This window comes from Perissodus microlepis, chromosome 14 (genome assembly GCF_051167445.1).
Source record: "Perissodus microlepis isolate ML-2025 ecotype Zambia chromosome 14, ASM5116744v1, whole genome shotgun sequence".
Lineage (NCBI taxonomy): Eukaryota > Metazoa > Chordata > Actinopteri > Cichliformes > Cichlidae > Perissodus > Perissodus microlepis.
In genome coordinates this window covers 12914736-12932470 of record NC_140474.1, presented here as the reverse complement: position 1 = coordinate 12932470, position 17735 = coordinate 12914736, and the positions used below count along the sequence as shown (strand labels likewise).

The following is a 17735-nucleotide window of genomic DNA, read 5'->3' as shown; positions in this document are numbered from 1 at the left end:
CTGCGAGAGCCTAATTGGCTGACATTTTGTTTCAGTTGCTAAAGATAACAGGATCAAAGATTACTATTATTTCATATTCACCGTCTATAATGGAGCAAAATACAACAAAAGACTGTGTGCGCGTGAGGTTCACACATGTGTCCTCACACCTACCTAGGACAGTGATGTCTGCGTAGGCTTCCTGAGGAGGATCTGTGTAGAGCTGGCACACATAGCGTCCCTCATCGGAGAGTGACACATTGGACAGAGACACCCGCAGTTCGTTGTCAGAGAAATTCACCAGCTGGAACCGGCTGTCCTTGAGAGCTGTGGGGATACATGTGAGACAGAGACAGTGAGGATACAGAGTACAGGGATACAAACACGGGACATGGGGTGAGAAAGAAGGGGGATGGGTGGGGGAAATGGGAAGTGGTGGAGAGTGGTGAGAACGAGAGAGAGGACGGAGAAAGACAAAAGAGACAGTATAGGAGAAAATGAGACTGAGGAGAGAATGTGGTGGGCAGAGTGCTGCTCTTTTGTGGGCTTTCTCCTTAATTGAGTAAAAGAAAAGTGAGTTTCAAAATGATTCATACAAGTTGATTTATAAAGTAGCTTTACAGTCCAAAGAGCACTCGCAAAGAAAGGAAAGTGTGAAGAGTGCTCATGAAGACTCCTAACAAGCTAGGAACTCTTAAAATGGGCTGCGGCTGGTCATGGATGGATGCATCAAACTCACATATTCCAGAAAAAGGAGAGGCATTCAAACATACATAATGAATTAAATCACTGTGTGCAAGAAGAGAGGCTCGGATGCCTCAAACTCTAAATCAAAAGTAGACAAGAATATGTATACTAATGCCTGTATAGACTGGCTGAAATTTCTTTTAATGTCATCAAACTAGGTTAGCCATCTCTGAGTTTTACCCACTGAGTTTCATTTAGGTCAGCCCTCATCCCAGAGCACTCTTTTACATAAACAGCTTTGGTTGATTTGATTGGGAGCCCTTTTGATGTTTTGACCTGCCTTCTTTATCAAGCCCTCTCTGCATCTGTCGAGCTAACGAACTCAATTCAGCCCCCTTAAAGCGCAGGGAGTTTATTATTCCCATCAGGCTTTACACTTAGCATCATGATCATTACCCAAGGTCTCGGGGCAGTGTCAACATGAAACCTCATTCCCTGATATAATTTGAGAGCTCTTTGGAAGTCTCTCCTCAAAGGGAAACAATGACACTGATGCACTTTGAGAATCCGAGCACCTGCTAGGGAGGGAAACCCTTCACCTGTGAGATGCTGATGGCAGTTTACACAAAGCTGTTTCATAACTGGCTCGCTGCTTACATAAGAGCGTGGAGGATGCACAGTGTCTGCTGTTTATTAGAATGTGCATATTTTCACCAAAATATGTCTAATGATTACATTCATTAGCCTATTAAATATCAGGAAATATGATGGCTTTATGAAAAAAAATTATCTCACATTAAAATGTTATCCAGTCTAAGATCATGCTTATTAATATAAAAGTAGAACATATTCCAACTCAAAGAGCTTAAAAGAAAGATAATTAGTTAATTGTCTTACAATTTTGGCAAAAAATAGCAACAAACAGTCCATTGTTCATCATGTAAACTCACAAGTAAATCAATAATCACAGCAGCCAGTGAGACTGCTCTCATCAGGAAGTCAGAAAGTCAAATTCAAGGATTGGACATCCTTTCTCTGGTGCTTTGAAATGGTGATGAGCTAATCAAAACTGAGAGCTGTAATCACATTTGTTGTGCACAACAGTACTAGGTCCACCAACCAGCAGCCGGAACTGTTTAATGAATCACAAAATTGGTAAGAATACATATATATGATCTGTGTACTTTTTGTACTTTTCTTGGAAAGCCTTTCATAATCAAAGTGCAATTTATAAACAGTTTTGGGATCACATTACTTGTGTCAATCTGTAAGACACATTTAGTTAGAATGGGCCTTAAGTTGTGGTCCTTGAACACTTAGAAAGAGAGTGACATCTGGACTTTCTCTAAATGCTCCGATGATCCAATGCTTCACAGTATCCTACTTATGAAGTCCTTCATGAATACACATTTATTTCCTGTCAAATTTAGAACACTTGTGGTATATTTTATATCAGTAATTTAGTATTTGTGCCTGTACATTACAAGTAGGGCTGAAGCGGAAAAGGGGGATGTCTCATATTTCTGTGCTCCAATCACAATTTAGGAACATTTAAATCAAAACGCTCGCTTATGGTGCCAGGTCCCCACTGTATACTTATGAAGTAGATTGGCTGAGCTTTTGCATATTAAAGTCAAATATATTTCAATCAGCCACAATTCTTCATGTCGTAAAGAAGTACTGCTATAACCGGTGCACTTGTTACGACAAAGCAGTGATATGGCATTTGCACTGAGTTTCTAGGCATCAGAATCTTGTAAATCCAGCGCTTAGTCTATTGCAGCTTGGGTTTAGATCTCTGCCAACTCCCAAGCTTTTTACTGATGCGTGAAGATTGATGAAAGTGAAACAAGGTGGTAAAGTTGTTGCTAGACCGCTAAACAATTAGCTGAAACTTGTTGTAAAGCTCAATAAAGTCTCGGAAAGACGCAGCTTTGGCTGGTAATTCTCTGCACACTCCTAACTATGAATGAACCCTTTCACACTGTCACGTTGGGTTGACGCTCTCACTTTATTTGTATTAAAAAAAATAGTCTTTATAACAGCCTTATAACTGTAACAGCAACCAGTTTCCAGAAGCTCTAAACCTACCAGGTCTGACGTTGAAACAAAAGCCTTTCGGCAGTATCATTTTAAACCTTTGTAACACAAAGTCAGACAACTCCTGAGAAGATGCAGTGAATAAATAATGGTGTTCAATTGCATCACCATCCAAAGAGGTCCACCTTCGCTGATAAAGGCTCATTTTTCCCATTTCAGATGACAAGTCTGCCAAATTGCAAGTCATTTCGCATGTATCTGGCACAATAAATGGCTCACCCTAACAAGACTCGCTCCGCTTCTACCTGTGACATAATTCATCTTTATTTGCTGCAGCAGAAATTTGTTTATATGGCCTTCACTGGTACTGTAAAGCTGTTATCGTTTTGGTATTTGTGTGCGTATCTGTGTTTCTGCGGCTGCCGCTTTGCTTGTAGCCACTGTTCTGGCTCCTGGTGTGTCTCTGTGTCACTGCTGTTTACTTCCTTGTATACAAAGATCTGCCACTGTGTCAGGCGGCCCCGTTGACAGCTAACAATGCCACTGGCCGAGGGGGGTCCCAGCAGAACCAGCAGTCCTTTAGGAACAGAGCCTAGAATAGCGCTGCTATGGGGTTCACTAAACCCCATTACCAGAAGCACAAATATGCAGCGGCGGACCAGAAACACTCCAGCCAAACATATACTCAGATCTAATCGTGGATAAACAAAACTGCTTGTTTTTTGTAATTGAAGGCGGCACTGCATTGAGTTAGGCGGAGAAAATGCCACGTTTATAGGCCCGCTTGGAGCGCCTCGACAAAGCACGAAGAGGAAAATGTTGTCTTAACATCATGGAAAGATTTCCTTAGCAGTGCTGATCTAAATTTGATTGTCTCTGTGATGTAACAGTGAATTATTCACTGTTGCTTTTCTGTCTGCTCTTTGGTGTCAAAATAAATATTTTTTAGGTGTAGAGCACAACATGATCTTTGCTATTTTACAGTCCATTCTTCTCTGCCATATTGTGAGACAGCTTTAGGCATTTTGTAAAAATATGACAAAGATGTGTACTCAAACTCCCCCGATGCTCTTCGCTAGTGAGAAAATGGAACACACGTCTCACTACCTAGACTTGTGAAACAGCTGGGACGCAATATAGACCGAAATGAAGGGTGTTCCTTGTTCACCTTGAATCTTGGCTCAGATCCCAGATATAAACAAGTTTTTTAAAAAAAAAAGCAGAGACAAAAACTCAGTTCGGAGTAGAAGTAGCCCATATGCTCATGCATAAGCATAATGTTCAATATCCTAATCTAAGAGATTATCGTAAAATCGAACAGTGACAAGGACACAAAAGTATTCCCATTATGGTAGCATTGTTAATTATCTCATATCAATCTTGCAGTATTCTTAGCCTAATGACTTGTGTAAAAGAGCCAGAAAGTCAAGGACAGATGGAATCATGTTTGCACAGAAAATCTGACAAAAAGCTGGAGCTGATGTTGTAGCGATATCTGATATCTTCACGGTAATGCCAAACACAGGACAATTCCTTTGAACGGGATGTGTTGACAATTGTTGCAGCTCTTTACGTGCAGCAATCGCACAAAATAAGCAAAATAAGCAAAAAGTCTAGACGAGAGTGTAGACGAGATGTTGTGGACACGCTAATGAGGAGAAATATGATGTTCCACTATGCTGCAGGAATAGGCTGTTTATGATTAATCTGTTTATTGTGTTCTTTGACAATTGACTAAAAAATAAAATATCGGTGAGAAATGCACAGGATCATTTCAGGCTGTCACATCTGAGTAACGTTAAAGAAAGACGGCTAAACATCTCGGCTCTGCTTAAGTGGCGTCACGGTCTGTGGAGACAGGCCGTGCGGTGGTGTGTGTGGTGGACCCAGGTGTGAACACAAGTGAGTAGACGGGAGTGAACTTAAACTGAAAGCGAGCCTTTATTATGGCTGATGACACAGAGTTCAAACAAAGCAGAAATACCGTGACTAAACTATAACTAAACTGGGAAACTAATACTGTGATAAATTCTGGAGACTCGGAGAACTATGACGATGACTGCAAAGACTGGCCGTGAAAACATGGAGGGTGGGAACACAGACGACGAGACACAGACTGAATGAAACACAAAGACTAAATACACATAAGGGATGATCAAGGGAAGTGGAAACACATGAGGGGGAACAGCTGATGAACCTAATGACAGGACAGGGAAAGTGAAACTACATACACTGACATTAGACACAGACTTTCAAAGTAAGACAAGAAACATGGGGATTATACGTGACCTGAACTGAACATAACCACACAGACATGACACATGACAGGTAGACGCACGGACCAGGGAGACTGAATACAGGAGGAGATGACATAAACAACTAAGAAACAAAGGACTAAACAGCAACCTCGAAATTAACTAGATGAACTAAACTAGGGCACAAATGAATACCAAAATATATAAGAACTCAAACACTGGGTCACAGACCAAGCCCATGACAAGTGGAGGTAAATTTTGTAACTTTCAATAGAATTTTTTGTTTTGTTTTTGCAATAGACTATAAATAAATTCCACTTGACAGTGAGGAAAAAATTCTTAGGTTACAGTTTTTGTTGTTGAAGTTTGAAAGTGGGTATTTAACATGGAAACTAATACACACATTGCAGATTAAATTATAGCCTGACAGATTCTTGCACCATAGTCTTCTGGAAGAAGAGCCATTATTATAACCTTATTTTGCTTATTATTAATATGATTAGGATAAATTGAATAGTAGTAAATGAATATGTGTTATTATCATTATTATTATTTTATGATTCCTTTATTTATCCAGGTAAAAATCTAATTTCCAAGAGAGACCCGGCATCATGGCAGCAAAAGCCAAACACGCATACGCCACATAATGACATAACAATTTAAAACAAATGCAATTTTCCACACAAACATGTGAAAAACAATATACGACATCAGGTCATTAAGAACGACATTAAAAACAGTCGCACTGACTAAAAGAGGTATTCTCTTGTTCTTCTAAAATTTGACTTAAACTCCCCCAAGGTAACCATTTCTGACAATTTTAGCTCCTTCTGCAGATTATTCCAGGAAGTGGGAGCACCGTATCCTGGACTATTATCACAGGGTCATATTATTATCATGACCGCGTGTCTTTGAGTCGGAAGACTTTTGAGTAAAGTTCCAGTTTTTCAAATTGCTTTGTTCTGTGTTTGATTATTGTTTGCTTTGGTTTTGATATCTAGTAGTATTGTTTGTTTGTTTTTGGCTACTTGTGGTTTTGGTCTCCCCATTTGTTTTATACTATGTTTTACTCTGTTCTGTTCTTATCTAGGTTTAGTTCAGCTGTCTCCCCTGTTGTTTCCACTTTCTTTGGTCACCCCTCAGTGCACCTGTCTGTATAAATGAACTCAGTCTTTTTTCGTCCTCTGTTGTGTTATATCGTTTACTCCTAACTCCGAGTCCCTGTTTGTCTTTAATTCCTAGTTATCGCCCAGTGTTTCTGGATTTATCTCATACCTGTTTGGGATTTCTGTTTATTTTTCCCTTTGGGCTTTTTTATGGATTATGTTTATTGAATTTCTGTCAGTCACTTCTTGTTTTAAACTCTGCCTCTCTGTGTCCTTGCATTTGGGTCCTCACATCAACACACTCCAGCTTTCAGCAGCTATGATTTAAAATGACCAAAATAAAAGAGTAATAGTAGTAGTAGAAGTAATCTATTTTGTTTGTTTACTAGATGTCAACCCCAGAAAGCCCAGATACTGTGCATAACTATCAAAATCCTGAAAGTATTTATACCAGCGGGAGTATGCCAAGAGTGACCAGGCTTATCTTACCAGTGCCAAACTACTGTATAAAAGTCATAAACATAAAAAAAAAAGATTCTCTAAAACTGACAGTACAAATATTCTTGGTATCTGGTACTCAGGATTAAAAGAAATTGGATTTCTTCTATTTCCATCAATTGTTTGCACTCATGGTCCTTGGTGCAAACAAGGACCACAAGTTTGCATTTCAAGGCTTCATGCTTACAAACACAATACAGGCGCTAACTGACAAATGCTTTTCTTCAAAAAAGGAAGAATGATGATGACTCACAGCAGAAAGACATCTTGTGTGTGTGTGTGTGTGTGTCTGTCTGTCTGTCTGTCTGTATGTGTGTGTGTGTGCGTGCAAGACACACTGGCACTTACGTCTAACGTCTTTGAAGTAAATGGTCTGTCTGTTGGGGTTGAGCAGCTGGATGACGGAGTCATCGTTGTTCCTCACTCTGCAGCTGATGGTGGCCGTTTCCCCCTCAATCACCGTCACGTTGTCAGTTGCCAGATTCTGACCTTCGACTTCACAACGCAGGCGGAAAACACAGAAGCAAAAAATACATTTGAAATGTGGAACAAGCATCTCTGTCTGGATATTTAAAGTATCTTAAATATTTATGTTTCTAACAACAGGGACTGCATGTCAACACACGCACAGTGCAAAGATACGTGAATAGGCCGTGTAGATTGTCTGTTTGCAGCCATGTCTAATCCTTTTAATATAAGAGCCATGTGCAGTGTTTGTCACTATTGATCTCCCCCAGCTCAGAGTGGGCCCTGTGAGTCAGTGCCAGATGGGCTGTAAGCTCTGCTGCCCACGAAGGTAGGGAGTGAGGAGAGGGTAGGAAGAAAAAGAGACAAAGAACGAGTGTAAGAAAGTGGCAAGTAGTAGATATGGGCGGGGTGGAGGAGGTGAAGAAGAGAGGGGGAGTTAAACAGAGCACGAGAGAACAGAGAGAGGAGAGATGAGCCGAGTTGGATGCTGTATATGGTTAAGCTTTATCAGAGCCCTCCATCTGAGGTTCCATGTGACCAATGTGTGCTCAGCGGTTCTGTTCTGTATCTCTAGGAATAAAAGTGCTGTAAGCATCTGAGTCACTCTCTGTACACTGGCATTGTTGCCACTGACAGACCCTGGACCTTGTCATCGTAACTTACACCTCACACCAAACCCCCCCACACACAAAAAGCCTTGCTTTGTTTGCCCTGTCTTTGGAGAGAAAGAGGAAGAGAATCAAAAGTCACCTTGTGCTATATTTATCTGGCAGGAGCCAAAAAACCGTAAGAAGAATGGAGAATACGTTTTAATGCTTCAGATTCACACCAGCGGAGGAACAACACTCTAAGCCACAGCCCCAAGAAAACATCAAAAGCACATTTGCATGCCCGAGTTGTCAGACACCTCTATTCCATTCTGACATTTACAAAGTGGAGGGGGGGAAAAAATGCCTGCATTTTCAGATAGTGATAATGGGAATAGACAGGCAAACTAACATGATTCAAAATGAACTCTGTGAATGCGGCAAGCAAGAAAAAATTAACCTCCTGTGGAGAAAAGCTCCTCAGACCTGTCTGATGCAATGAACTACCCATTTCATTCCACTCTGCTGCCGGGGCTCAGGCTCAGGACAAAAGGAAGGTAATAGGTAAAAACAGCCACAGATTATGTCCAACAAGTACACAATATAGTCAATTAAAGGTTTATCGTAAATAGGTAATATTTACTACATGCTAATGTGGTTGAGGACAATTTCATGTAATACTGCTGAACAGGCATGGACTAAGAATACGTCCAAGAATAACTGCTCAGATAGGACAACAATGACTGAATGTGTAAATGAGAGAGTACATGAGAAAATGCAAAAAAAGGTTTGAAGCCCCATCTTTTTCAGCACATTACCTCTGACTGATGGATCGTAATGCATATAAAAATGGAAATGAAATCTATGTTTTAATGTAACATATATATTAGACCTTTAGTTTCCCTTGTGTAAAAACAACCCACAGCAAATAATGAGTGGATAGTGCACATGCAGATCAGAAAAGTGTGGATCCCACCTACACTGTGACTAAAGTCAGTGCAAAATAGTGCACACTGACACAGGCTGAATCCATAGAGGAATCACCACAATCTACCAGGTACCTGAAAAAACTGTGTAACGGTTAACTGTGAATTAATCAATAAACACTATATATTGTGACAATCCTGCTCCCTAAAATATAAGTTCTAACAGCTACACTATATTCCCCTTTACAATTGAATGCAAACCTATTTTCTCTTCAACAAAATACCTGACAAGCGAGTTCACGGAGAGGTGTAACGGTTCTGAAACGTAGGCCAAACTTGCAAAAATCTCTGGCTTGCTATAGCAGACTTTATACCAGTGTGACAATACCTTCCACACTCCTGCCCAACCCCCTGCCACAAATGTTGAACTTTTATTACATTTCTAATACAAGCAATGATAGATGATTGAATGATAAAGACCTTGTAAAAGTTAACCTAAGGAGAAAAATTATGTGACAGCCAGAATGGATTTATCATTGTAGCTAACTGCAAGGGCATTACTGGTATGCTAGCCAGGCTTTATGGTTAAACACAGAATTAAACAGCCTTTTTCTGTGATAGCGTAACAGCACGAGTTTAAAAACAGGCTGAAAAGTAGCATAATCTGATCCTCATCCTCACATATGAACCAAAACCATGTTGAAGAGTTGTAACCAGGGACTCATGTGTCGGAAGAATCAGTTAATGGCTGTTAAAAGAGTTCATTTCTCATGTGCTGCAGCCTGGCGTTGCTTCCAGCGACATCATGGACATACGTGTACCTTTTAACACATTCCTTTTTCATCCTCATTCTTCTGATGTGTTAATGGTGCAGATGCAAAGTGGCGGTCGCAAAACTTCAAGGATCTGGTTAACTACTGAGGAGGATCATTGTTTTTATGTGCTATGTAATTTCAAACGTGCCTTTTGAAACAGCTCAAAGAACATACAAACGATTTTGTGCAGTCTGACAAAATGTGTCTGTGAGTTAAATGTAAAATCGTGAGGAAACATGTTAATATGTGACACAGAGAGATGGATAAAGATGTAAGAAGGGGAGGAAAGGAGAAGACGGGAGACTATTTTCAAAGGTAAGCACAGCTTAGCAAGTGAAATGTTACACACTGGCAATGTTAAGCTTGCATATAATGTCCTAATTCATTGCAGAGTTTTTAAAATCATATACTGGATCTACACAAGGTGTGTTGCTGAATTATGTTTTAGTGAAATATCTTGTAAAACAAACTGAAGTATAGTGTGTCTGTGTTATTCAAACACTGCATTAAAAACTAGGCAGTTTAGTGCAGGCTAACCTGGTTAGCTTACAGTATTGTGATAAAGTCTTCAGCAATGGACTGGTTACATACAGGGTAGCAATTAGTTTAAATTTAAGGCAATAATGCGGATTAGATTCACTCACCAAATTCTACCTTTCATAATAGCTGTATAGCATCTAGGGATTGGAAATCTAGCCATAAGGTTTGTGTAAGCCCTACTTATAAGTTGCTGAATTCAGTAGAATAACAAGCTGTGAATATTGGTGTTACAACACAGGTCAGCTGGTCACAGAGTATACAAAAGGTGTGACTATTTGAGTTCTTCTTTTCTCCAAGCTGCACTGCTACATCTGTGAAATCCCACTTTAACCCCAGGTTGTAACCTTTAGTCATTTAGGAGACTTTCTACTCATTTTTTCTTTTAAGTTAACTTTTCAGATTAGATTAGGCACAAACATTACTCAAAGAAGAAGCTGGAGCTCATGTCAGCTTCTCCTCAGTTTCTGAGGGTTGGTTCCAACCATCTAATGTGATTTGTTGCCTGAAAAAGGGAGGAAAACAAAAACATAAATGGCAAAGATATGTTGACTTGACTACAAACGTATTTGAATCCAGGAGATGCCTCCCTTGAGAATGCAGTTTACTTGAATAAGGAAGTAATTTCAAGGAAACAGGGCTCATTGTGAGGTGAAAGAAAAATTCAATATGACGGCAATTCAGGGTTTGTTCTGATGAGCTACATTAGTTTAAAGTCAGTATTCTGGTCTCATGGGTTTCACAGAATGTTATTAGTCTACAAAAAAACCTATATCAGACTTTAATCACAGCTTTTAAAGTCTCCAGTATCACATAATTTGCTCCTGACCCATTAGCAATATGGTGTATGAGAATGACTGAATCAGTGATAAGAAGAAATAGGCACTTTCTAGCTACACTAGTTGTTTACCATCTAAAATAATAGAATAAAACAAGATAATGGTGAGCATCAAATCAAAAATGACCTCACGTGAAGATTTAAAATGTGGATGCAACATCTAGTATAGTATAAAGAAAACAATACAGTGCAGCTCCTCTGTACACTACATAATAGTGTTTTTAGGCAAAAGCAAAGTGTAGTGTTTTGATGTCTATTTTATTTCATTGCTGTAAAAGTAATATATTTGGCAGTCACAACAGCAACATAGAGCAGCAGCCTCAAAGCAAGGTTATTCAGCTCCCAATCTGTTGGGCTGAGAGAAAGGGAACGCAAAAGATAAATTCTCCATAAGGTTTAGCAGCCCCAAGCAAGGTTGGTCCCCCTCCAATATCCCAGCCTAGGCTCATCTCCAATTCAAAACACACATAAATAACGTCGCTGTGATTAGCAATCCCATCAAAGTAAAAACAGGCCACTTTGTGGAACATGGAGGGTTTTCGCAATTGAAGTAAACATTTTCAATTGCCTCGGCATCCTAGTCATGATTGGGTGCAAATGAGGAAAGGCAGTCATTAATTCTGGGTGGTGGGTGGGGATGAAGGGGGGAGTGGGCAGAGGCATGGCACAGATGACTGGCTGATAAATTCACACTCATTCCAGCAGCTGTCTGGGAGAGTAAAGTGCCTGTATCTCTACACATGGCTGCCCTCCTGTTCCTGCATCACAACATACTGAATGAAACAGTCAGAGGGAAATACAGACCTTCAAAAGTCTGTGTGCTCTCCAAGGGGATGTACAATCTGGCATGAAGTGTCTGGCGCAGAGTCTCGGTTCATCAGTCGTACTCAAAATGCAAAACGGCACAAACCTGACCAATTTTTACAAAAGTTGACGAAATCAGGAAATATTAGGGGGTCGGCTCTTCCATCAGAAGTTCGGAGACAGGCACCTTTTGAATGGAGCTCGCGCTTTCTTTGAACTTTTCTCTCTTGTTTTCACATCAAAAGACATGAAAGGGGCAGCAAAAAGCAGGATAGCCAGCCCCCAATTCCTCTCCCTTGAGTCACCGCTGTCTGCAGCAGTCGTGTCCTTTCAAGGAACAACCAGGACTATAGACAGTCATTAACAATAAAAGTTTCTCCCTCTCTTTCTCTGATGCTGCCTTTTTGCACTTTATCCCTCTCAGTCATTAAATCCTGATCCTCATGATGAAATGCTGTTTTAAGGATGTTCACAAGAAAGAAGGCCTGTGTCTCAGGGTATAATTAGCGCTGTGCCATTTCTCCTAGACCTGCATGGAAAAGCTTCAAAAAAATAATTCGTAGCCCCTAATTTGACCATCTTTTTTTTTTCTAACTAAATATAAGCTCTCTTAGAAGCTAAGGGTGCCCGTTTGTATAATGATGCTGCAACACAACTAGAAAAAAGGATGTCCTGCCTGAAAAAGCATCTTTTATCAACTAAAATATTACAGTGTTGTTTTTCTCACAGAAACGAAAGACTCCAGCGGGTTTATAAATCACACTCATCAGCGGTAGCAGCTCTTTAGAGATGAGTTTTAAGTGAATAAAACTGCAAAGATATGAGAAATCCCTTCGAATGATTCTCACTAGGTCTGCACGCTCACTGTTTTCACTGTTTGTTTTTGTATTGGTCCATGAAAGGTTAAACACCATATACTACACTCACAAGCTACTTCATTAGGTACACCTGTTCAACTGCTCTTTAATGACACCACATAACCGTCCAATCACATGGAAGCAACTCGATACATTTAGGCAATTCAAGTGACTTTGAATGTGGTATAATCGTTGGTGCCAGATATGCTGGTCTGAGTATTTTAACCTCCTAGGACCCGGCGTCCACATCACATTTTGGGTTGTCTAGACCACAATACTAAATTTTGCTCTTTCAAATGGCTTTCAAATGAGCCATATTGTTCAAAGGGGCACAATTGTTGTTTCTCATTTTGTTTTTGTACTCAGGCAAAATGCTGCTGTTGTCAGACACCAAATAAAGAGTTTTGCACATCATTACTCGATTGTAACTTTATAGTGTCCTATCAAACACTATAAAGCCAAATACCAAAGAGAAATTAAAAATGCATGCCATGAAAGAGTTCGGGTCTTAGGAGGTTAAAAACCACAATGTCACAGAGATTTCTAGGGTTTACATGTCTATGCAGAGAAGCATCTCTGAATGCACAACACTCAGCACTGATCACTGACTGAACATTGAACCTTGAACGAGATGGGCTGCAGCAGCAGAAGACCAGACTCCTATCAGTTCGTATGCATTCACCAAAATTAAAGAACACTGCTTGGTCTGATGAGTCTTTGTTTTTACTGTGACATTAAGATGGTAGGGTCAGAAATTGAAATGGGCCCATCATGTCTTGGATCAACAGTTCAGGCTGCTGGTGTTGGTTTAATGATGTCAGGGATATTTTCTGGGTACACTTTGGTCCACCATCAATTGATTACCATTTTAATGGAACAGCCTAACTGATTATTTTTGCTGTCCAGCCAACAAATCTGCAACAACTGTGTAACAGACGATGACGATATTCACCAAAATCTCTGAGAATTGTTCCAGCACCTTGTTGAAATGGTGCTTTAAAGCAGTTCTGGAGGCAAAAGGTGGGCCAACCCAGTACTAGTACTAGTAATAAGTTAACTAGTAATTCAGTTAAGTTCAGGCACTAATATTATAATATCATGCTTCATTCCATATTAACTCTTTTTGACTGTTTACTTACAACACTTATCCTCTGATAAAGGAGCAGCTTGGGAAAATAACCTTAGTGGATATTCTGTCGTGACAGGTCTTTTTTTTCATAGCCTCACCCTTCAAACTAGGTAATTATGGCTCTTAGCCTGGGAAGTAGCACTGATTTAGTTTATTACAGGATGGAAATTATGTGAAAATACTGCTGTTTACAGCTCGGAAAGAGAGAAAAACACATTGTTAAATTCATTCCTCACACTTTTACTGCTGAGATTCTACTTTTGGAGAGGCTACAGAATGGGAGGAGATTAGCAAAACTTCCATAGTTAGGAGCAGGAATGTGTCAAAACTACAGACAAATTGAAGAGGAAAGCAAGTGGCTTGAAAAGAAATCGAAATCAGCCATTACATGTGGTGAAATGTTGATTTGAGAATTACAAATAAAAACAGAGGATCAGAGCTGTGAGCCGACGGCTATCTCCTCCTTCCTGAAAAGAAACGTTATGAACATAACCAGCCATTCATGTAAATATGCACAGATGAACAAACCGCAATGGACAGCCAATCAACAGACACAGACAGAAGCAAGCACTTCCAAATGAACAGCAGGTAGCAAAAAGAAAGATTACCTGTCAGGGTTTCAGCAGCTCCTGTTGCAGCACAGGTGAGAAGGAGAGCAGAAGAGAAAAGAGGAGAAAAAAAAACAGACAAGTTGTGAGCAGACAGGATGTAAGCAGGGAGCTATATTCATAATTTTTAAATAGGCTTGTTGAAATTCATTAAATTCAAGCTCCATATGCTATTTGTGTAATTTTCCACCAATTAGGACAAATACAAAAGCCGTCATAATGAGTCATTTTTACAATCCAGTCCATTTTTCCACAGGTGTGTGCGATCCCGACGTAATGAGCCATTTTCCTGCCTTCATCTACTTTCCGATGTTACATCAATATAGAGGTACAGAGGGAATATTTGGACTGTTTTCTACCCCTTGTGTCCCTGATTGAGATTCCAGCCAGCCCCACTGTGGAGCAGCCACTGCCTGGAGATGCTCCCCTGGGACCCGCCGTGTATCCTGGAGAAGAGAGCACCCATTCGGAACGGTGCCCACCCAAACTGGCATCTCACAGGGCATGGGAGACTGGCGCGTTCCCAAGTCCCTGCAGCATTGCTCAGGGCCTGTACCCTCGGGAGAGCTTCCATCATTCATTGTCTGCTATTCATAAACAACTCTGACACACACACATGCACACACACACACAAATCTCTTGCCCCTTGCTGCACATCTACATATATTTCGCACCATCTTTTATTATATTGACATTTCACACAGACTTTGGTGCTTCTTTACTGTGGCTGTGAGCAATGGGAGCTTCAGTGCCAAGCGTGCTGTACAGTATGGTGAAGTGACTGCCTGTCTAACTTGTCATTGCTGGCTTAATAAGGGTGTAAGGTATGACACATGTCCTTGTTATGGCTCCTTTGTGCATTTTCGACGTGTCAGCAAGTCCCTCGGGACACAAAAATGTGAGTGACAAATCACACATGATGGGAAACAAATTTTGAACGTTGTCCAGGAGCCCGCGACGATATCTCACTAACTTAAAGCTTTGCTTCATCTAAAACACAGCGTGTCAGCCAAAACTTCCTTATATGTGATAATTCACCAGAATGAGGCTTCTGGGCAGTTGATGTAAAAAAAAAAAGAACTCACGAATAATAGACGTTGATAGACTTGAGCTTGAATGAGCACGCTGCATGTATCCCAGTCCAACCAGCCCTCAGGACAGTCCATAATGAGGCGTTTGAGCTGCTTTAATTGCCAGGTAATTATAATGTTGTAGCAACATTATGTAAATGACTCATTATCATCTTGTATGTGTACCATATCTGCCCTCGTTTTGCTGCAATACTTTGTCAGGACTATAACCCAGAAAAATGCGTCGGCCTGATAGCGGGGCATCTCAGTGTTTAATCTTGTCAACAGAGACCTATATCTAAACACAGAGACTTGTGATATAGTGTAGTGACACCTTCCCTAACCCTTCAGTATGATCCACTTCCTGCTGGTGGCCTCTGAAGGGGCTATAAATAGTGTTTTGGTGGCGGGGGTGCTGTCGTGCAGCGCTCCCCTTCTCTCCTCTGTACCTGCAGCACATTAGGTAGAAGTTATGAGGTGCCAGCTCGCCTGTGATTAGATGTCATGGCTGTCGCTCTGCTTAGACAGTGCTGATAGACAGATTTCTGGGGAAATGCATGTGATGGCATTCGTGCGAGTGCACCCATTGCACCAATATGTCAATCACACTGGATGAGAGCAGGCAGGCTAACCGTCCTCCAAATAATGTCTGTCCTTGTCGCCTCGCCTCTTTTCCTTTTCATCCAAATCTCATCTTCCCGTTCTGCACAATGAGCAACATTATGTTCAGAAACACAAAAGTGGAGCATTTCACACTCTCCACCTACATTGATGCTACATTTCCTGCTGGAAACCGGCTCATTGTGAGCATTTGAAAGGGCAGACTCTTGCACTGCAGTATGTTTTCTATACGAAGTGAGGTTCTAAGTGCACCAGTATTCAGGGGTCTACGTTCAACCCATTGCCACCCCAGTGAATCCATAATAATGCACGCTGTTTTTTAGTCACTGAGGCAAACTAAGATCTCCGGAGACAAGATGTCTGTGTGGCAAGAGTGGCACATAGCCTCTCTCTCTCTCTTCCTACTGCTCGGTAAAAGCAGTGGGGTAACACTAATGAGGCAACATTTCTTCTCAGTACTAGAGTGATGCCTTTGAATTAATGTTCTTCCTTTCAGGTAAAACATCCCTTGCTTATTTATGCTCATGATCTGCAGCGTGTTGCATGTCAACTTAGTGTGTGATCGCACTGCATAAGAGGACACAACAGAGTGGGATGCTGGAGCTTTGTGTAGTTCCCCATAGAGACACCCACACTGGTTACCTTTGCGACAGTGCATGTGTGTGGAGTAATGTTGTCTTACTGTGGGTAGCCCACTGTGTTTTCATTTAATTAGTAGGATCAGAGGTGGGCTTCAAACTTTTTCTCTTCAAGGAAATCGGATGGAGAAGCGGACTCCTGCAGAGTGGACCCAATAAACACAGGCGACTTTTGAGGTCAGAATTTTCACAAAGCAAACTGATGAAAGAAACTCTGCTTTCCTCACAAATAAGATCAAAAACCAGTCTCTAACACTTTACTCTAGTCTTTATATAAGTTGTAACTAGTTTGAAATCCCTATTAAACAATTTGTTCAGTTTCCGCAGATATGCTTTACAGATGCCATTTATTTTTTCTGTGAACTGCAGATGAAATGGTTAGAGAAGTCTTCATGACATCTGAGCACGCTCCATACTTTAGCTGAAAGCCTATCTATTCGTTTATCAGCAGCAAAACAAATTCACAGACATTCCAGGTTTGTACTGTAGGTAGCCTATTGGCCTAATAGTGTGCATACAAATAGCAACTCCAGGGCTGAAAAATGAAGACTCAAATGTCAAGGCAGCAGTTCCTCTGATGGCCACTTGATGCAGGGTTCAAAGGTGAGTTAGGCCCCGAAGACTCGCGAGTTAAAATGATCAATGATCAGGTTTTTTTTTTTATAGCGGCTTTCAAACCAGTACAAAAAGTGCAGTTTTAATCCCCAAAGCTAATATTTTACATCATGACAATTCACTAGCTGGGCCCACGTCCTCATTTTAGGTTTGGCAGCGTTTTTTAGTAGATAAAGGCGAATGGCTTCATCAAGAATTAAGCTGCGGTTTGGGGAAGGCCTCAATGCAGCTCCCAGGCCTGGCAGATCCTCATGTACTAATAAGAAATGAAGAAGTGAAAGAATTGAAAAAAGGGGAGGGAGGATGGGGCACGAAAGTGGGAACGAAAAGGTTGTAGAACTGGGTCGTCATATATAGATAAGATCCAGAAGGGGCGTGTTTGGAGGCGCGGTCCTGCTCCTGAAATTCAGATAATTTATCTCCAATAGTGTATAACTGTTTTAACAGCCCACCTATTTAAGGTACATTAAGCTATAATGCTATCCATTATTAGCAGCTTGGCCATTTGGAGTGACAGTGTACATGAGTCAAGTTACAGAGCTGAGCCACCTCTCTGTCATGCCTGTGGGGTTGGAGTTTTAGTTCAATTATTATGGCCTGCTGTGTCGTTAGCACCAACAAAGCGCTCCTGCTTTTCTTTAACATTTTATTTGTATA

General features: G+C 40.8%; 1 protein-coding gene across 2 annotated transcripts in view; it reads right to left on the bottom strand.

Annotated features, from left to right (window-relative positions):
- The window catches only part of cadm1b (cell adhesion molecule 1b), a 175995-nt gene that overhangs the window by 40701 nt on the left and 117559 nt on the right, over window positions 1–17735 (bottom strand). For both annotated transcript variants that reach the window (XM_084951215.1, XM_084951216.1), the window contains exons 2-4: window positions 14135–14155; window positions 6914–7060; window positions 154–306 (exon numbers count right to left, since the gene is read on the bottom strand). In XM_084951215.1, coding sequence (XP_084807341.1) covers window positions 154–306; window positions 6914–7060; window positions 14135–14155 — 321 coding nt within the window. The remainder of the gene's footprint in view (window positions 1–153; window positions 307–6913; window positions 7061–14134; window positions 14156–17735) is intronic.